At 45.4% G+C, this 21,795-nt stretch overlaps 1 protein-coding gene across 4 annotated transcripts in view; it reads left to right on the top strand.

The window, feature by feature from the left end:
- The window catches only part of LOC135528202 (signal peptide, CUB and EGF-like domain-containing protein 3), a 117,753-nt gene that overhangs the window by 16,455 nt on the left and 79,503 nt on the right, over nt 1-21,795 (top strand). For all 4 annotated transcript variants that reach the window (XM_064957121.1, XM_064957122.1, XM_064957123.1 and 1 more), the window contains exons 2-3: nt 7,820-7,942; nt 16,877-17,002. In XM_064957121.1, the coding sequence (XP_064813193.1) occupies nt 7,820-7,942; nt 16,877-17,002 (249 nt within the window). The remainder of the gene's footprint in view (nt 1-7,819; nt 7,943-16,876; nt 17,003-21,795) is intronic.

A 21,795-nucleotide genomic window follows, 5' to 3' on the forward strand; every position in this document is an offset into this window, starting at 1 on the left:
AATGATAACAATATTTCCAGGCCACTATACTTCATTGTTTTAGAATTGAGATTGTTGGTAACCATACATGATGACCAAAATAAACATATTGTAACGGCATTCCTCCTCTGAGGAGGAGAAGCGAGAAGGATCGGAGGACCAATGCGCAGCGTGGTAAGTGTCCATAACGTTTATTTTAAGATATAAACTGAACACTATGAAATACAAAACAATAAACGTGAACGAAACAGTACTGTGTGGCAACAAACACACACACTGAAAACAAACACCCACAACTCAAAAGTGAAACCCAGGCTACCTAAGTATGATTCTCAATCAGAGACAACTAACGACACCTGCCTCTGATTGAGAACCATACTAGGCTGAACTCAAAACCCCAACATAGAAAAACACACATAGACTGCCCACCCCAACTCACGCCCTGACCATACTAAATAAAGACAAAACAAAGGAAATAAAGGTCAGAACGTGACACATATGCATAATGATTTATGGAATCAATGATCCATTTGAATTTCAAAGAATTCCACTGAATTAAATTCTACATTCTTTAGTTCAAATTTATTTCAAATTCTACTTCCTACAGGTGTGGCTAATTCCATTCAAATTCAAGATTTTAATTGGAATTTAAGACAAATTCTCAACTCAATTAAGAATTGACCCCAACCCTACCTGTCTACCGTGGACCCAGTAGAATTGTAGCTAGAGATGGGCACCTGTCCTACTGTTTGAAGTGGGACAAGGAGGAGAGCTCTACTGCCAGATGAGACCTGGCCAGGGGAGTACTCTTCTCTACTCTATTCTAGGGTTACAGTTGGAAAATACTTCCTAAGCCAGATGTTGATTTTTTATTTATTTTATCCTTATTTTACCAGGTAAGTTGACTGAGAACACATTCTCATTTACAGCAACAACCTGGGGAATAGTTATAGGGGACAGGAGGGGGGAATGATTGAGCCAATTGTAAGCTGGGGATTATTAGGTGACCGTGATGGTATGAAGGGCAGATTGGCAATTTAGCCAGGACACCGGGGTTAACACCCCTACTCTTACAATAAGTGCCATGGGATCTTTAGTGACCACAGAAAGTCAGGACACCCGTTTAACATCCCCCTACACAGGGTCATGTCCCCAATCACATCCCTGGGTCATTGGGATATTTGTTTTAGATCAGAGGAAAGGGGGCCTCCTACTGGCCATCCAACAATACTTCCAGCAGCATCTGGTCTCCGATCCAGGACCAACCCTGTTTAGCTTCAGAAGCAAGCCATCAGTGGGATGCAGGGTAGCATGCTGCTGGTTAAGGAGGAAGGAGGAAGAGGTGGGGTCTGGTAAATTTGCTCACATAATCTACCTACAGTACCAAAGGATGACATTCTATTTCTATGGTACCTACTCACTCTCTGACTCATCCAGGTCCCATGATTAGATTGTCACTGCATCTCTGTTATAGAAAAGCTTACATTTGAAATCTTCATAAAAGCCCTTCTGCTGTTATTTGATTTTGGGCTCTTGGGGTTTTAGCTAATGTTATGAAGGGGACTTACACAACCTCCCACAGCCCATTGTCTTATGTCAGATAGTGCAACGAAACCTCTCATACAGCACTTACAATTATCTTACTTACAACTATCTTACTTGAATATCCAAAGTGGATTCTATTTATAAAAGGTTTCAAAAAATAAAATCTACCTACAGAGGTGGTGATCTCAAATATATCAGCAACTACCACCTACACACAGTGCTAATGTATCAGCAACTACCACCTACACACAGTGCTAGGTGTTATTGACTGTGGTATACAAGATTTAGCGTAACTGTCACTGAATCATAACTTTATAGTTGCTTCTGCAGCTCTTATTTACAGTACATTTTGAACAATTTGTTTTGTTCTTTCTGTTTTGTTCCATTTGGTTTTTATACCATACAGTAAGATCCATCGACAGTAGACTCTTACTGCATGGTCAGTGGACCCAGCTAGGGAGGGGTCCAGCCAGGTTTGAAGTTGGTGTCATTGTTTTTAGAAGACCAGGATCAAGTCAGTGGTCATGATTCCTAAACATTTAGAGTGTGTGAAGGATGAGTGTAAATAACCCAAATGGAAGCAGTTTATATTTTTATTCACAACGTGTAAAAGCTTTGCCGAATGTCAAACAGTGTATCCCTTCATTAGCTGGGGAGGATTTGGGTGGGGGCAGGGGGAGGATGCTAAAATTTGCACTAATGTTGACGTCTGCATTTCATCAAACCCTTTTTTGGACCACCAGTCTCCTGCCCTAGTCGGCCTAATAACCCATGAGACGTGCACTGTGTGCTGTGAGCTGTGAGCTGTGTGCTGTGAGCTGCTATGAGCTGTGTGCTGTGAGCTGCTATGAGCTGTGTGCTGTGAGCTGCTATGAGATGTGTGTTGTGAGGGGCTGTGACATTCTGCCATGGCTCACACACACCCTCCCCTCCTCTTCACCCTCCACTTCCGCTGCCTAGCTCCATGAAGGAAGGCAAGGCTAGCAGCTTTTTGTAGACCTGACCCCTGCTTCTTCTCCTCCTCTCTCATCAGGGGTCAAGGGTCAACTGCTAGTGCAGCTCAGAGTTCTTGTTGATGTACTGATGGTGTTGGCCCCCGAAGCTCCATCAATACAGCCACTGATATTCTTTTGTTGTTGTTGTTAAGAGCGATGATGGACTGGCCATCCTGTTTATTGTAAGTTTATCTCAAACTATTATGACTGTTAGTCTATAACTGTATGACTCAAAAATGATCTGCATTCTTGTCTGGATTTGGGATTACTCATTTCTGTCTCAGACTCTTGACATTCCTGTTGGACTGATAAAAATCTATTTAGTTTTGCATTGATGAGCCACAACAACCCTGGCCTGGCCACATCACTGTTCTGTTTGTTTTAGTCCAGTGGTATTCAAACTTTTTCCACTGGGACCCCATTTATTCCACTAGAATTTCTGGGGACCCCATTTAAAAAAAAGATTTTTACATATACAATTAGCCTTAAATTCACTACGTTTTCATATCTTATAAAAGTGAAAATACACCAATAAATATATTTACTCAATAAAATTGTATTTTTCTAATGATCTTTATCAAAAACATTTGTACATTGTCCCATACAATAATCTGTACTCTTTTTGTTCCGAAATGTTGAATTATTTTTTTATTAAACGACCCCGCTGCAGTTCCGGGTCACGACCCCGACTTTGAATACCACTGCCTTAGTCCTAGCATGCCGTTCTGTTCTGGTCTACCCTATAGGGTGTCCCAGCGTTATTCACTCTATTTCTGTGGTAGGGGGAGGAAGAGGGATGGGCCGGGACAGGGCAGGGGGCGGTCTGGGGGGCTTGAGCAAACAGTGAGGGTCTCAACACACAAAGTAAACATTGCCCTGTGTTTGAACTGTACACCTTGGGTCCAGCAAGTCTCCCACACACTCACTCTCCCCTCAGCCCTGTTCCCGCCCGGCCCAGCTAAATACACCGCATATCCCTGGACCTGCCCATAAATAAGAAGGAAAAAGTACCCCCCTGCTGAAAAAAGCTTCATAGACCAGCATAGGCTAGTCATGCTGGTCACTAGTGCTCGTTCAGCCTTTGCGATGTTTTTGCTGGTGACTAGCCTTCGGTGTATTTTGAACAATGGTGACCAGCCTTTTGCTGTGTGCAGGGGGGGGGGGGATGTTCCCCAATGCTGGAAGGTGGGCCTCGAGTGAAAAAGTTTGGGAACCCCCATGCTGGTCAGACCCGCTTGAACAGCTCTTCCATGCTGGTCAGACCAGCTTGACCATCATCCGAACAGCACTGACCAGCATAGACCAGCAAGGACCAACTTGAAATTTAAGCTGGTCTATGTTGTTTTTCTTTCAGCAGGGTCTGTCAACGTCTCACCTCCATGGCCAACAGCCATGGCCTAGCAGCCTCTCTGGCTCGCATGTGGGGGGTGCATTGGAACATGGATGCACAGCAGTGGACTCAGAGAGTTGTACAGTTGTTCTTCTCTCAATATCAGAAACAAATATTTTACTTATATCTGAGTACTATGATGCTGAGGATGGCACCACATTTGTCTGCAGGTCTTTGTTAAACCAAGGTACTAATCAACTTGATTATATAAATTAGCTATCCCATCCTCCGGAACTTTAGATAAGAATAGAGCATGCGCTGTCACAGCGGCGTACAGGCTGACGATAGCAAAACCCTGGAGACACAGCAGCTCTTTTCGATTTGGGTTTGATAAACCAGGGCTTAGTGCATGACATGCTCTTATTCCACTTAATGTAGTATTAAGAGCAGCCGACTACCCGGCCCAGTTATGAAAGGAAGAGACTTTGAATGATGTGCCCCGTTACAGGGCTACTGCTCAGACAAAGTGCACTGACCTACTTCTTCCTAGGACATCCAACCGTGGGTTCAACCAAAGCGTTGAGCAGCGTACATTACATTACATACAGTATGTCATTCTGAGCTCCTAAACTCTAAACTTCACGTCTACATGCACAGAACTACAGCAACGTTTTATCGTTTGGTTGTTTTGACTTTGTTTATTCATCCCTGTCTCAAACCACGGCGTTCAACCTCTGCTGCCTAAACTTGTTCCCAACAACTGTGATACATCAGTGCCAAAGAAGAAAAGGCGCATACACGTACAGCCTGAAAAAGCAACGCTTTTCATGTGTTGCATGAGTCAATTAGGAGGGCAGCGTTGCTGAACACATTCAGCAACTTTGTCTCTGAAGTGTTCAGAGTAATGTCCTCGGGACTGTACCGTAGGACCTATTGATTCTGACATGTTTATTTTCACAGAAAAGGCCTTTTCTATTTGTAACAGATCCAGCATATTTTCAGCTTTTGTTGTGCATGTGTTGGAGGGAATGCACCCAATTCCCCAGACAGGTGCCTTTTTATTTAAACCACCAACACGCCATCTGACGTGTTCTTTTTACATGGCCAAGACTCTATTTTGTTCAAAGGGACACTTTATTGAACTACTCCTGAAGTTTGAGTGAGTGACTAACTGGCCGTCTTTGTGAGCCGTTTAAAAAATGTCCGTTTCTGTAAACGAGAGATGAACTCAAGAGATTAAAGAAATACATCTCTTACTCAATTTGATATTTTTGTTCCCTGACCTAAGCTGACAGCTCATGAAAAGTTCTTGATTAAGCCCTTCTCAAAGTTCAGAATGATTTCTTAAAGACAAAGTGTTGGCATAATTACCCACTTTCCCCTCTATTGTTTGGCTAATGAGGGGACACAAATTGCTGTCGTCTTCAAGAACACTCAGCACTTGCAGAGTTGTGCTCGGTCCATGCTAGTTAGAAATGAATTAGTTATAGGGGTTTATCAAACTGAAAGCACTCTCCTATATAATGCTATATAATTGTAGCATATCATGTGCAGTGCAGAGATGTTGAAGTTGGAGAGCCTTGGTTTTACACAGCGAACACTGAGCTTCGCTCTGTTCTTTAGTGTTAACGAGAGGGAGGTTCAGTGTTAGTGAATGTTGTTGTCCAGATCTGGGGAAATATACAAGGCTGTATAAAGTATGGCAGTGCTTGTTGAAATGTTGAGCTTGGCTTCAGCCAATGTAGTCAAAAGATTAGTTTGTGTAGGCTTGGCTTAAAAGTTAGTTCCTTACATACTCTTGTGCGTTGTGAGTGAAGTGCTTGCTTGTGATGGTTGGGTCTGCTGTTACATCTACGGTTGAGGAGGTTGATCTCTGTTGGCACTGGCTGTAAGATTGGCGATACAAGAACAAATAGAAAATTGAGAACAGTGCCACTGCTCAGTGAAGTTGTGTTCTAGATTTGGATTTTGGTAGTATTATACAACCATTGTTATGGTTTATAAAGTCAAAGAAACAGGAGAAGGTGAGAAAATACCTATTATTTTTCCAGGAACACATTTCAATCATTTGCAGGTCTTAAATAAATGTTTGATTTTTCAAAGCATAATGCCACAGTTTATCTTGTGTAAAGTGTTGTATTGCATCTTGTCTTGAGTCGTAACTCGATATTTTTTACAACAATGTTCCTGTGAAAGGCAATATTTAGCAGTAAAACCAAGTGCACCTCTTCCAAACAGTTAATTGTAAATGATCTGGAGTTGATGACCCGGATAGGAGCATTAATGTAGGCTAAAGTGGACATGTGAGATTCTTTAGTTGTAGTTTTTAATGAATATTAATCACCATAGAGCCTTAGAATCCGTAAACCTGACTAAAAGATGAATCTGTTTTCATGTGGAATGTTGCTTGCTCCATGACCAAAGCAACGTTGTCCTATTCATCCTTGAGGATAATCAGTGAAGAGAAAAGATCCAGCTTTGTGTTTCTGTCCCTGAGGATTCCCATTGTTACCACTTCATATAAATCAATATGGAGAAATTAACTACTTTGAGACTTTGGGACTTCTGGTATTGCAAATGCTTGTGTGAGACTGAGAAAAGTCATCTACTAAACTCCTGCAGTCAACATGGCTTGGGATGGGGACAGATTTACAGGTTGCGCAACATAAATTGAAAGGTCATTCCCGATTGAGCCGACATATGCAGCGTCTACCATGACGCAGGAGCCTTTACATTTCAATATGTAAACGCTGAAACCTCTGTGATACAGATTAAATAGAGCCAGATGAAAACATGATTTTCTAATTCAACCTCAAAAGGTCAAACGTGTGTGTAGTTGGCCCTACAGACTTCCCTTGGATAGGAAAAAAGAAAAGCTTCCACAATGATTATTGAGACCTGACCTCTCCAAAGAACAGCATGGGTTTTTAATGTCATTGTCCTCTCTGGTCAGGTCCATGGAAGTGATGGCCTATGGCTCCCAAGGTAGATGCTAAACTAACAGGTCTCAGATTGCAGGCCGTGTACCCCTGGGATCAGTCCTCCGGGTCCCTGCAGAGAGAGGACTTGTGATAAGGTTCGATATTGGAAGCTGTGTAAACCTTGTTAAGCTTTTCCCCCCTGCGAGCGGGGGTAATCTCAAACACCTGGGCTGGTTAACCCAGGATCAGGTGGGATTAGAGAGGAGGGGACCATAGAACCCACTCTGCCCCCACTTCACTCCCCAGTTCCCTGTTTTAATCAAGCCCATCATTTCACTTTTATGCAAATATTTTATCAAATATTGGGATTTTTACATGGTCCTTTATTCATAAAATATTGAAATTGATCTCAAACTAATATCCTATTTGTCCTGAGTTTATATGATTTCTTGATCACATCCCTGATTATACATTTTGGGACTTCCTTCCCTCTAACTCTGGTCCATAACCATGGCAGAGTGCTATCTATCCTACCATCCCAATGGAAACATTTTCTTTTTACTCCATTTCTTGACCTGCATATCAGAGGTACAGATTGTCCAAGCCAGCAGGCAGTCAAACAGAGGTTCATCACAGGTCAATCAATGATAGACTGTTTATTTACACGTTATAGTAATTACTCAACTACTTGTTTATTGTTATGAAGCAATCGGTTCTTCAAAAACGCATGAATTAACTGTTTATTTGTACAAGGGTTTCGGAGAACTATTAAGCTGTCAAACATACCACAGTGTAGCAGGGTTTACTGAGCGGAGTTGTTTTGTCTTTATCAAGTGTGACTGCTTGTATTCTCATGGTGGCCCGTCTGTCTGGTACTTTACAGGGGTTGTGTATCCACAGTAAACATCCTATAGTGAATACCTTGTCAGATGGATGATTGACCCTCCTCCCCTAATGTACAGTACATTAGCCACTTGGGGATATGAAACATTGTTTGTAGTTATTGTCCTTAGATGTCACTGTTCCCTCCATCTCTCCCTCTCTGTCAGATGTGGACGAGTGTGCAGAGCAAATTGACAACTGCAGCATCGATGCCATCTGCCAGAATACACTCAAGTCATACAAATGTATCTGCAAGTCAGGCTACAAGGGGGATGGCAAGCACTGCGAAGGTAAGGTGTCAGACACACACACACACACACACACACACACACACACACACACACACACACACACACACACACACACACATACATATACACACACACACACACACACACACACACACACAATTGTATGCTTTACATGTCTTATTGGCTTTAAAACGTTAAAGCTGGAATCCAATATGGGGAAAATGCTTCTTCCCTTTGGGATATTTCAAAAACAAAGAAGCTAATGCAAACAACCAACACGGTTTTCCCCTCTGACATCATTGCAGTTCCCAATAGAACAGCAGAATATGTAGCGCATTTTGTTTTTACCACACTGTTTGAAGCACCTCACCTCTGTTTCATCAACAACACAAAAACAATAACAAAAGTGCTGGGGGTGGACAGTGGCGCCTTTTTCCCTAACGCAGATTCCACCTTTAAATCCCGGGCTCTCCTGAAGAGAGAGGATCGAGATGTTGTGTAAAAGGACCGAGAGAAAAAGACAGGTGCAGACGACTGCTCTTTTGTGTCAAAGATTAAATGAAGCTGTACATTTCGTGCACCATGTTAGAGAAGAGAGTTAAGATAGTGGGATGAAAAAGCAATCAGAGGCTTCTGTCTGCCAAGAAGTCAGGGATGTTTCCACAGCCCAGGGCTGCCCGTGACTGTCTATAGCCTGTCAGACACAACCCTGTTTTCGTATTAGGGAGTGTTCAAAGCCTCTGGATCGTTCTTTCCCCACGTTTTTATTAGTATTCCTGCAAAAACATATTTCACAATGTCAACCCCCCCCCCCCCCCCCACCCACCCACTCCTAAGATTATTCTAGAATTGATTTGATTGTGTTTTTCATGGCTGTTTGCCTTCAGGTTATAAAAGTTTGCTTTTAAATAAATAAATAAATGTTTTAAAGTGCCCACTTGAAAATCTGAGGAGAGAGTAGAGCTCTGATACCTGAAAGAGTCTGTGCCTCTCTCTCTTCATCAGCAGTATGTCTGCATCGACTCCTCAAGGCCGATAAACACGATACTGGAAGTGTAGTTGATGGCCATGAGCTGCCTGTCTCCCCTATACTGGCTGTGGTAAATAATCACAGAAGGTAGAAGGCAATGCAAAAACAAAACTGCTGTTTTCTGCTAAGGGCAACAAACCTGATCAAATTGAACAAGTGTACGTTTCAAACGCATTCAAACGCGGTGCAGTAGATGTGATACTGTAGTGGTGTAGATCTGGTGTTACCGAAACAAACACCTTTAAACCCTGGCAAAACATGGGCCAACGGGTTCAGCCGCTTGTATATGCTGAGGTGGAATTACAACCTTTGCTATCATAACATTTGCCTTGTGATTGTGGAAGAAGAAGTGTGGAAATGGAGATATTAGGATAGCTGTACAAATATAGTCTTCCTGGGTTGCTTTTCAGTTCATTCTGAAAGCGTACACACTAGAGGATTACTCAAATCAGATCAGATGTATTTGTCACGTGCGCTGAATACAACAGGTGTAGACTTTACCGTGAAATGCCTACTTACAAGCCCTTTCCGAACAATGCAGAGTTAAAAAGTAAGAAACTTTAGCACATTGGTTTTTAAACAAGTAACTCAATAAAATAACATTAACGATGCTACAGTGCCTTGCGAAAGTATTCGGCCCCCTTGAACTTTGCGACCTTTTGCCACATTTCAGGCTTCAAACATAAAGATATAAAACTGTATTTTTTTGTGAAGAATCAACAACAAGTGGGACACAATCATGAAGTGGAACGACATTTATTGGATATTTCAAACTTTTTTAACAAATCAAAAACTGAAAAATTGGGCGTGCAAAATTATTCAGCCCCTTTACTTTCAGTGCAGCAAACTCTCTCCAGAAGTTCAGTGAGGATCTCTGAATGATCCAATGTTGACTTAAATGACTAATGATGATAAATACAATCCACCTGTGTGTAATCAAGTCTCCGTATAAATGCACCTGCACTGTGATAGTCTCAGAGGTCCGTTAAAAGCGCAGAGAGCATCATGAAGAACAAGGAACACACCAGGCAGGTCCGAGATACTTTTGTGAAGAAGTTTAAAGCCGGATTTGGATACAAAAGATTTCCCAAGCTTTAAACATCCCAAGGAGCACTGTGCAAGCGATAATATTGAAATGGAAGGAGTATCAGACCACTGCAAATCTACCAAGACCTGGCCGTCCCTCTAAACTTTCAGCTCATACAAGGAGAAGACTGATCAGAGATGCAGCCAAGAGGCCCATGATCACTCTGGATGAACTGCAGAGATCTACAGCTGAGGTGGGAGACTCTGTCCATAGGACAACAATCAGTCGTATATTGCACAAATCTGGCCTTTATGGAAGAGTGGCAAGAACAAAGCCATTTCTTAAAGATATCCAGAAAAAGTGTTGTTTAAAGTTTGCCACAAGCCACCTGGGAGACACACCAAACATGTGGAAGAAGGTGCTCTGGTCAGATGAAACCAAAATTGAACTTTTTGGCAACAATGCAAAATGTTATGTTTGGCGTAAAAGCAACACAGCTCATCACCCTGAACACATCATCCCCACTGTCAAACATGGTGGTGGCAGCATCATGGTTTGGGCCTGCTTTTCTTCAGCGGGGACAGGGAAGATGGTTAAAATTGATGGGAAGATGGATGGAGCCAAATACAGGACCATTCTGGAAGAAAACCTGATGGAGTCTGCAAAAGACCTGAGACTGGGATGGAGATTTGTCTTCCAACAAGACAATGATCCAAAACATAAAGCAAAATCTACAATGGAATGGTTCAAAAATAAACATATCCAGGTGTTAGAATGGCCAAGTCAAAGTCCAGACCTGAATCCAATCGAGAATCTGTGGAAAGAACTGAAAACTGCTGTTCACAAATGCTCTCCATCCAACCTCACTGAGCTCGAGCTGTTTTGCAAGGAGGAATGGAAAAAAATGTCAGTCTCTCGATGTGCAAAACTGATAGAGACATACCCCAAGCGACTTCCAGCTGTAATCGCAGCAAAAGGTGGCGCTACAAAGTATTAACTTAAGGGGGCTGAATAATTTTGCACGCCCAATTTTTCAGTTTTTGATTTGTTAAAAAAGTTGAAATATCCAATAAATGTCGTTCCACTTCATGATTGTGTCCCACTTGTTGTTGATTCTTCACAAAAAAATACAGTTTTATATCTTTATGTTTGAAGCCTGAAATGTGGCAAAAGGTCGCAAAGTTCAAGGGGGCCGAATACTTTTGCAAGGCACTGTATACACAAGGAGTACCAGTACCACATCAATGTGCAGGGGTACGAGGTACTTCAGGTAGTTGAGGTAGTATGTGCATGTAAGTAGGATGTAAAAGTGACTAGGCAATCAAGATGCGAAAGTGTTTCTATGTGTGAGCGTATGTAGTGTACGAGTGTGTGTGTATGTGTGTGTTGGAGAGGCGGTGTAGTATGTGTGAGTGTGTGTGTAGAGTCCTAACTCAAAATGCAGCACCCAGTCCAGCTAGCTGATATGTCTGTCTATCAGTTACTCTATATCCCACGTCAGGAACTGGATGAGGAGTCTGTCTTGGAGGCGAAAGGCAATGTTTTCCCTCATACGGTAAAGGGATTATCATCAGCAGAGGCCTCATTATGATCGTAATGATGCGGAAACAGTATGATTTTAATGACTGACTCCCTCACATGCCAGACGCTCCTTTTCTCTGTTTCTTATACACACACTCTCATGTACTCACACTACACATAGGCCAAGTGCACCCACACACACAGCCCAGAGCATCCTGGAGGTGATGCTTGGATATACTGCACTGCATTTTATAAACTTGTTGGTTCTATATATATATATATATAACATTCTGAATGCTGATTGCCTGACAGCCGTGGTATATCAGGCCGTATACCACTGATATGATATTTTTTTAAATGTATTTACTGCTCTAATTACGTTGGTAACCAGTTTATAATAGGGAAAAGGCACACGGGGGTTTGTGATATATGGCCAGTATACAACGGCTAAGGGCCGTGTCCAGGCACTCTGTGATGCGTCGTGCATAAGAACTGCCCTTAGCCGTGGTATATTGGCCATATACCACTCCCCTTCAGGCCTTATTGCTTATTAATTATACTGTATGTTTTTGCCTATGTCTCTGCAGGTGTACCCATACAATAACACTAACGTTAAGCATTCTGTATTCAACATTAGAATTCGATGGAAATATAGAAACATGTATATGTAAAGACAGCTAGTGTTTTTACCCTGCTAATAGAGGTCCTTGGAGTCCTGCTGAGAGAGGATGAGATAAATAAACCATGATAGAGAGACAGGATAATAATACATATTGATGTACTAGTTCTAAACGTGGTACTTGTTCCTCTATTGCTGATGAGTCATGACTCATGGTGTGTGGAGGGAACTTTGGTCCTTAGTGTGGTCTCAGGTGACGTGCTGCTCTTAGACACTCGTTGGCAGGCTGGCACACACACCTTGGCAGTGGCACAGCCTCTGTCTGAGGATGCCAAGGAGGTTGTCTGGGAGAGCAGGGAACAGGGAACATGACAGGCTGGTTCAGAACCATTCAATCCACTCAATCTCCTAGTCCATCAGCATGGGAACCACTGCACTGCAGCATCATGCGTCAGTGCCTGTTAGCAAAGTCCCCTGCCCAAATCATTACAGTAACCTCTCTCTCTCTCTCTCTCTCTCTCTCTCTCTCTCTCTCTCTCTCTCTCTCTCTATTTCTCTCCCCCTTCTCTCACTCTCTTTCTCTCTCGCTCTTATTGTCTCTCCTTCTCTCTCTTGATCTCTCTTTATTTTAACCTCTAGAACAGTTTTTATCTCTGATATTGCCCATGGAGTAAATCCACCTGTTTGATAGGAATTTGATGCTGCTCCATTCAATGTGAATGAGTCAAATAGGTCTGTAACAGACTGAATACTGAACAGACTGAACAATGGTGTTGGATAGAATCATTTTGATCTTGAGAAATGTCAGTGTTGTGACCAAGAGGGAGGAAGCCTCCTCTCGTTGAGGGGATGAGATTCTCTTAGCCTGGGGTAGATGAGAGTGAGACTGGCATTAGTGTGTCTCCTGTGTGACATCGTGGGATAGAGCAGCAGAAACTTGTGGTGGCAGGAAGCTCTGGGAGTTAGAGAGTGCACTGGTCCTGGCTCAGCCCATTGCTGTCGAGTCAAATCAAGCACTGAGGCATCTGTACCAGGCAGCTACAGAGATGAGCCGAACCACCCAGATCATTGGCCCTAAATGGGTCAGAAAATAAAAGATGGGATGCATCTCCAACTCTGCCTGACTCCCTCCTTGTCTGCCTACCTTTCGACCTCCCTGTCTGCCTCCCTGTCTGCCTGTCTGCCTACCTCTCTGTCTGCCTCCCTGTCTGCCTGTCTGCCTACCTCTCTGTCTGCCTCCCTGTCTGCCTGTCTGCCTACCTCTCTGTCTGCCTCCCTGCCTGCCTGTCTGCCTACCTCCCTGTCTGCCTACCTATCTACCTCCCTGCCTGCCTCCCTGTCTGCCTACCTATCTACCTCCCTGTCTGCCTACCTATCTACCTCCCTGCCTCCCTCACTGTCTGCCTACCTATCTACCTCCCTGCCTGCCTCCCTGTCTGCCTACCTATCTACCTCCCTGCCTACCTCCCTGTCTGCCTACCTATCTACCTCCCTGTCTGCCTACCTATCTACCTCCCTGCCTACCTCCCTGTCTGCCTACCTATCTACCTCCCTGCCTACCTCCCTGTCTGCCTACCTATCTACCTCCCTGCCTGCCTCACTGTCTGCCTACCTATCTACCTCCCTGCCTACCTCTCTGTCTGCCTCCCTGCCTGCCTGTCTGCCTACCTATCTACCTCCCTGTCTGCCTACCTATCTACCTCCCTGCCTGCCTCCCTGTCTGCCTACCTATCTACCTCCCTGCCTGCCTCCCTGTCTGCCTACCTTTCTACCTCCCTGCCTACCTTTCGACCTCCCTGTCTGCCTACCTATCTACCTCCCTGCCTGCCTTCCTGTCTGCCTACCTATCTATCTCCCTGCCTACCTTTCGACCTCCCTGTCTGCCTCCCTGCCTGCCTGTCTGCCTACCTCTCTGTCTGCCTCCCTGCCTGCCTGTCTGCCTACCTATCTACCTCCCTGTCTGCTTACCTATCTACCTCCCTGCCTATCTCCCTGTCTACCTCCCTGTCTACCTCCCTGTCTGTCTGCCTACCTCCCTGTCTGCCTACCTATCTCCCTCCCTGTCTGCCTCCCTGCCTACCTATCTACCTCCCTGTCTGCCTACCTATCTACCTCCCTGTCTGCCTCCCTGCCTGCCTGTCTGCCTACCTATCTACCTCCCTGACTGCCTACCTATCTACCTCCCTGTCTGCCTCCCTGCCTGCCTGCCTGTCTGCCTACCTATCTACCTCCCTGTCTGAGTACCTATCTACCTCCCTGCCTACCTCCCTGTCTGCCTGTCTGCCTACCTTTCGACCTCCCTGTCTGCCTTGCTGTCTGCCTGTCTGCCTACCTCTCTGTCTGCCTCCCTGTCTGCCCGTCTGCCTACCTCTCTGTCTGCCTCCCTGCCTGCCTGTCTGCCTACCTCCCTGTCTGCCTACCTATCTACCTCCCTGCCTGCCTCCCTGTCTGCCTACCTATCTACCTCCCTGCCTGCCTCCCTGTCTGCCTACCTATCTACCTCCCTGTCTACCTCCCTGTCTGCCTACCTATCTACCTCCCTGTCTGCCTACCTATCTACCTCCCTGCCTACCTCCCTGTCTGCCTACCTATCTACCTCCCTGCCTACCTCCCTGTCTGCCTACCTATCTACCTCCCTGCCTGCCTCACTGTCTGCCTACCTGCCTGCCTGTCTGCCTACCTCTCTGTCTGCCTCCCTGCCTGTCTGTCTGCCTACCTATCTACCTCCCTGTCTGCTTACCTATCTACCTCCCTGCCTATCTCCCTGTCTACCTCCCTGTCTACCTCCCTGCCTGTCTGCCTACCTCCCTGTCTGCCTCCCTGCCTGCCCGTCTGCCTCCCTGCCTCCCTGCCTACCGCCCTGTCTGCCTACCTATCTACCTCCCTGTCTGCCTACCTATCTACCTCCCTGTCTGCCTACCTATCTACCTCCATGTCTGCCTCCCTGCCTGCCCGTCTGCCTCCCTGCCTACCGCCCTGTCTGCCTACCTATCTATCTCCCTGTCTGCCTACCTATCTACCTCCCTGCCTACCTCCCTGTCTGCCTCCCTGCCTGTCTGCCTACCTCCCTGTCTGCCTACCTCTCTGTCTGCCTCCATGTCTGCCTACCTATCTCCCTCCCTGTCTGCCTCCCTGCCTACCTATCTACCTCCCTGTCTGCCTACCTATCTACCTCCCTGCCTACCTCCCTGTCTGCCTGTCTGCCTACCTGTCTGCCTACCTATCTACCTCCCTGTCTGCCTGCCTATCTACCTCCCTGTCTGCCTGTCTGCCGACCTGTCTGCCGACCTGTCTGCCTACCTATCTACCTCCCTGTCTGCCTCTCTGCCTGCCTACCTATCTATCTACCTCCCTGTCTGCCTCCCTGCCTGCCTGTCTGCCTACCTATCTACCTCTCTGCCTACCTCCCTGTCTGCCTACCTATCTACCTCCCTGCCTACCTCCCTGTCTGCCTACCTATCTACCTCCCTGTCTGCCTACCTATCTACCTCCCTGTCTGCCTTCCTGCCTGTCTGCCTACCTATCTACCTCCCTGTCTGCCTACCTATCTACCTCCCTGCCTACCTCCCTGTCTGCCTACCTATCTACCTCCCTGTCTGCCTCCCTGCCTGCCTGTCTGCTTCCCTGCCTGTCTGCCTACCTATCTACCTCCCTGTCTACCTACCTATCTACCTCCCTGCCTGCCTGTCTGCCTACCCATCTACCCCCCTTTCTGCCTCCCTGTCTGCCAGCGCATCATCAGAGCCTCTTCAGCCACCTCCTCAACAGGCCACTCTACTCCTCTGTCATCTTTATGCTGCTCACTGACTGGAGTGTTGGTTCAGCTGCACGTCTGCTTCTCCTCAGTATTACTCATGTCCTTTGCTTTCTTTTTTCTCTCTGTCTCTCCCCCCTCTCTCTCTCTCTCTCTCTCTCCCCTCTCCCTCTCTTTCTTTCCCCCTCTCTCCCTCTCCCTCTCTCCCTCTCTCTCTCTCTCCCTCTCTCCCTCTCTCTCTCCCTCTCTCTCTCTCTCCCCCTCTCTCCCTCTCTCTCTCTCTCCCTCTCTCCCTCTCTCTCTCTCTCTCTCTCTCTCCCCTCTCCCTCTCTCTCTCTCTCTCTCCCTCTCTCCCCTCTCCCTCTCTTTATTTCCCCCTCTCCCTCTCTCTCTCTCCTCTCTCCCTCTCTTTCTCCCTCTCCCTCTCTCTCTCCCTCTCTCCCTCTCCCTCTCTCTCTCCCTCTCTCTCTCGCTCCCCTCTCCCTCTCTCTCTCTATCGCTTTCTCTCTCTATCCTATCATCTATTGTCTCATCTGTAATATCACCTTGTGTTCATGGCCACATTCACATTCTCCACACACTGTACGCCTAATAAACTTAATGTACTGTACCCTCTGCCTGCTTCTAAATTTGTCTGCCATTATTTATAGAACATTGCATATATCACACTCTCTTTGCGCGTCTGCTTTTGTTTCACACACATGCATTGATGTATTCTATTCTGATTCATCTTTAGTGTTCCTGTATATTTCCCTTTTTATGTTCTGCTCTTGGATTTGTAGTACTTTTGCAGATTTCATGAGGGATACATGCACCAATGTTTCGGACTGAAATTATTTTTATTATTATTTTTAAACATACTCCTTAAACATCTCACAAGTACCTACGTTTGTCATTTCAATCTCTGTTTCATTTGAACAAGAACACCCTCTCAGGCTATATGTCCAAACATTGGGTGGTGGGGTGAAGGTCAAACATGAAAAGACCATACTCCTAACCCGTCCCCTTGTCTCTTCCTGCAGATTTAGACGAGTGTGCGAGTGAGTACAACGGCGGCTGTGTCCACGACTGCATCAACATCCCGGGGAACTACAGGTGCACATGCTATGACGGATTCCGCCTTGCACACGACGGACACAACTGCCTCGGTGAGTGCGTGTCAGCTGACGATCATCTTTATGACATTTAGAGACAGTTAGCAGACGCTCTTACACAGAGCAACTTAGAGTAGTGAGTGGCTACATTCACATACGGGTTCCCCATGGGAATCAAACCCACAACCCTGGCACCATGCTGTACCAACTGAGCTTACATCGGATCGGATCCATTCAGTCACTTTGTTTTGGATAGCCCAAGGAGAGAACTAAAGTACTGCCTACAGAAGGTCCCTGAGTAGGAAATGCCTGGTTTCCATTCAACTGCACATGTGCAAGTCCTAAACATTGAACTTGACATAATTCATGATGTTGCATTAATTAATCTTCCAGACTGGATGTCTATCATACTTCAGAAAAGGGCTTTTGGGGGAGGGATCATTTATTTATCAGGGCTAATGTGTTATGTTTAGACTACTTCTGGCAGACGTTTCCTGGTCCCTCATAGCAGGATGAAACTCTCACGCCTTCTGTTTTCCACATGCAAAACAAGCACCCTTTTTTTCAACAAGTCTGGGTCAAAAGAGTAAATTGATGAAGAGCTTGACCTTGGGTTCAGGGCTCTGAGTGAGCTGTCAGTGGACCATACTTTCTCATGGTTTAATATTACACCAGTGTGCCATTCATATTAGCCCCTTGGAGCACACATTCAACTTAAAAGGATACAAAATTAAGGGAAAGTAATTATGCTCTGCTGCTTAGCATAGCCACCCTCTCACCTCTCCCTTCTCCCCTTTCTCCCTTCTCACCTCTCTCCTCTCCCTTCTACCCTCTCTCCCTTCTCCCCTCTCTCCCTTCTCCCCCTCTCTCCCTTCTCCCCCTCTCTCCCTCCTCCCCTCTCTCCCTTCTCCCCCTCTCTCCCTTCTCCCCTCTCTCCTCTCCCTTCCCCCTCTCTCCCTTCTACCCTCTCTCCCTTCTCCCCCTCTCTCCCTTCTCCCCCTCTCTCCCTCCCCCCTCTCTCCCTTCTCCCCCTCTCTCCCTTCTCCCCTCTCTCCCTTCTCCCCCTCTCTCCCTTCTCCCCTCTCTCCCTTCTCCCCCTCTCTCCCTTCTCCCCCTCTCTCCCTCCTCCCCTCTCTCCCTTCTCCCCCTCTCTCCCTTCTCCCCTCTCTCCCTTCTCCCCCTCTCTCCCTCCTCCCCTCTCTCCCTTCTCCCCTCTCTCCCACAGTCTCTCTCGCCCTGCTCCAAAACCTCAAGTCGAACCTGGCTTCTCCTCAGACAGAAACATTTTATTTGAACATCATCAAACATGTGAACCTTTGATGTTGTTTGCTGCTGCGTGTTGACCATGAATGAGAATAGCAAGGGTGATATGATACAACTACTCATATTTCATAGACAGGTTATGGGTTGACAGATGTCTCTCTCTCTCTCTTCTGTCTGTGAGCCCTGTACTGTCTCTTTAGGTATTATTGTTGGTTTACAAAATGCTTCATTGGTGATAGCATAGAGTGATGTGTTGGTGGTGAATTAAATCACTCTGTTCTTTCTGACACGCTAACATGAACAGTAGATCAACTACAACTTTACTTATCAACACAGCAAACATGCCAAGGGCAGTCAACAACGACTCATATCTATTTCTCATGCCCTTACAGAACTAAAAGTAGCAAAGTGCCTCCGTTGACTGATAAACATGTACAGGCTTGAGGGGCCGTTGTCTGCCTCGCTTTGTTACACCAGTTTCTCTCTCTCTCTCTCTCTCTCTCTCTCTCTCACTCTCTCTCTCTCTCTCTCTCTCTCTCCTTCTCTCTCGCTCTTTCTCTCTCTCTCTCTTTCTCTCTTTCTCTCTCGCTCTCTCTTGCCTGACACACACACACACACACACACACAAGCGTGCACAACATGCATAGTCTGAAACAGGGTTATTTTCCAAGTCATTTAGCAGAGCCCATTTATTTGTGTGTGGATCAGTTGCTATGCTGTGGATGAGCTCTTGCCTTGCATGCAGGTGTGTAACTGGAGTATCTGTGGTTATGGGCCTGCTGCCTCTTCAGGCTTCCATCAATCTCTTAGATATACAGTGTCTTCAGAAAGTATTCATACCCCTTGACTTATTCCACATTGTCTTTTGTTACAGCCTGAATTCTAAATGTATTAAATGCATTTTTCTCTCTCTCTACACAAAATACCCCATAATGACAAAGTGATTTTTTGGGAGGGGATTCTTTGTGAATGTATTGAAAATTAAATCCAGAAATATCTCATTTAAGTATTCACACCAGTGTGTTGATACGTGTTAGAATCACCTTGGCCGTGATTACAGCTGTGAGTTTTTCTGGGTAAGTCTCTAAGAGCGTTGCACTCCTGGATTGTACAATATTTGCACGTTATTCTTGAAAAAAATCTTCAAGCTCTGTCAAGTTGGTTGTTGATCATTGCTAGACAGACATGTTCAAGTCTTGCCATAGATTTTCAAGACGATTTTAAGTCAAAACTGTAACTAGGCCACTTTTTATCCAAAGAAAAAAACTCCCTAGTTTTTGCCAGTGACAAGCATACCCATAACATGATGGAGTCACCACCATGCTTGAGAATATGAAGAATGGTACTCAGTGATGTGTTGTGTTGGATCTTCCCCAAACATAATGCTTTTTATTCAGAACATGAAGTTCATTTCTTTGCCATTTTTTTGCAGTTTGACCTTAGGGCCTTATTGCAAAAAGTATGTATATTTTGAAATAGTTTTATTCTGTCCAGGCTTCCTTCTTTTCACTCTGTTATTTAGGTTTTTATTGTGGAGTAACTACAAGTTAACCCCTCCTCATTTTTCTCCTGTCACAGCCATTAAACTCTGCAACTGTTTTGAAGTTACCATTGGCCTCAGGGTGAAATCTCTGAGCGGTTTCCTTCCTCTCCGGCAACTGAGTTATGATGGACGCCTGTATCTTTGTAGTGACTGGGTGAATTGATACACCATCCAAAGTGTAACTAATAACTGCTCCATGCTAAAAGGGATATTCAATATCCCCCCCCTTCTTTGCGAGGCATTGGAAAACTTCCCTGGTCTTTGTTGTAGGATCTGTGTTTGAAATTCACTGCTTGACTGGAGGACCTTAAAGACAATTGTATTTGTGGGGTACAGAGACGAGGTAGTCTTTCAAAAATCCTGTTAAACACTATTATTGCACACAGAGTAAGTCCACGCAACTTATTCTGTGACTTGTTAAGCAAACTTTTACTATTGAATTTATGTGGTATTGCATGTAGGCCAATGACACAAAATCTCAATCCATTTGAAATTCAGGCGAAAACACAACAAAATGTGTCAAAAGCTTGTCCTTGTATTTCTGCATTACACATGGTTTTATTGGTACTCTGCTGTAGCTAATCCCCCACCGAAAGTGAGTAACAAGTGGTTGAATCATCATTGAATCATTGAATCATTTTCCCTAACTTAGAGACAATGCAATAACACATTAAAGACAAGCTCCAGTACTTTGGCAACCAAGAAAGTATATATTTTTGAAACCTTCCCTCATACATGCTAATCTCTGACCAGAATTACGGTTTTAGCTCAAATTAGCCACAAAATCCCAAGTTTGAATAGATATTGTATGGTCACATACACCAGGTAGGTGCAGTGAAATATGTTGTTTTACAGGGTCAGCCATAGTAGAAGAGCACCCCCGGAGCAAATTAGGGTTAGGTGCCTTGCACCAGTACACCTCGACAGATTTTTCACCTTGTCAGCTCGGGTATTCGAACCAGCGACCTTTTGGTTACTGGCCAAACACTCAAACCGCTAAGCTACCTGCCCACATTACACATGGTTTTACTGGTAATATGCTGTAGCTTGTCCTCCAATCATTGTGAATACATGTGGACGAATCCTTATTGTATCATTTAATCATTTTACCTCCATTAGAGGCAATACAATAACACACGCAATTAAACATATTTTTATTTTTGTTGCACACGTTCAATGTTTAACAGAAGTAAAACATACATATTTAGCGATAAACTGTTTTGCTAAAATCTTTAGAGTAGGTAAAGCACGAACTAATTGGTGTTGAAAAGGTTCTATCTTTCGAGCGTCGCCTATTCTTTCCTAGCAGTTACCCTGCCTGGCTTTGTGGACTTGATGAGAGTTGGGAAGATTTGGGAAGAAAACTGTTTTATACATCCCCGCTCTGGAATTCTAAGTGATTATTTCTTACCACAGAAACATGAGATGAAGAGGCATTGTGGGGGTTTCATGTTCCCCCCTTAACTTCCTAAAGGTTTAAGTGCCGTTGGCCCCATTCGATAAGATTAGTTCTATTGGCCTGTAACTGGAGTGGCTGTGCAGATGAAGCTCAGAGGAGCTCAGACCTAATAGAGGCTCTGACTAGTGGGTTGGAGAGCAGACTGACACCTGGACAGTATCACTGTAATCAGTGAGTCACTCCCTCCTAGAACCACCTGATCCAATCCTCCAAAGTTCACACAGGGCCAAGACCCTTTCGCCCTTATAAGACATGAGGTTGATGATCCACCTGCTTGGGTGGCTTGGACTCCCTCATTCCTCTCTCACACGCCCCGGGCCGCTACTCTCCTCTCCTGTTGCCCTTTCTCACACGGCCCGGGCCTCTCCTGTTGCCCTTTCTCACACGGGCCGGGCCGCTACTCTCCTCTCCTGTTGCTCTTTCTCACACGCCCCTGGCCGCTACTCTCCTCTCCTGTTGCCCTTTCTCACACGGCCCGGGCCTCTCCTGTTGCCCTTTCTCACACGGCCCGGGCCGCTACTCTCCTCTCCTGTTGCCCTTTCTCACACGGCCCTGGCCCTAGCCAGCAGGGGGTGCTGTGTC

Source organism: Oncorhynchus masou, chromosome 33 (assembly GCF_036934945.1).
Source record: "Oncorhynchus masou masou isolate Uvic2021 chromosome 33, UVic_Omas_1.1, whole genome shotgun sequence".
In the NCBI taxonomy this organism is placed as follows: Eukaryota; Metazoa; Chordata; class Actinopteri; order Salmoniformes; family Salmonidae; genus Oncorhynchus; species Oncorhynchus masou.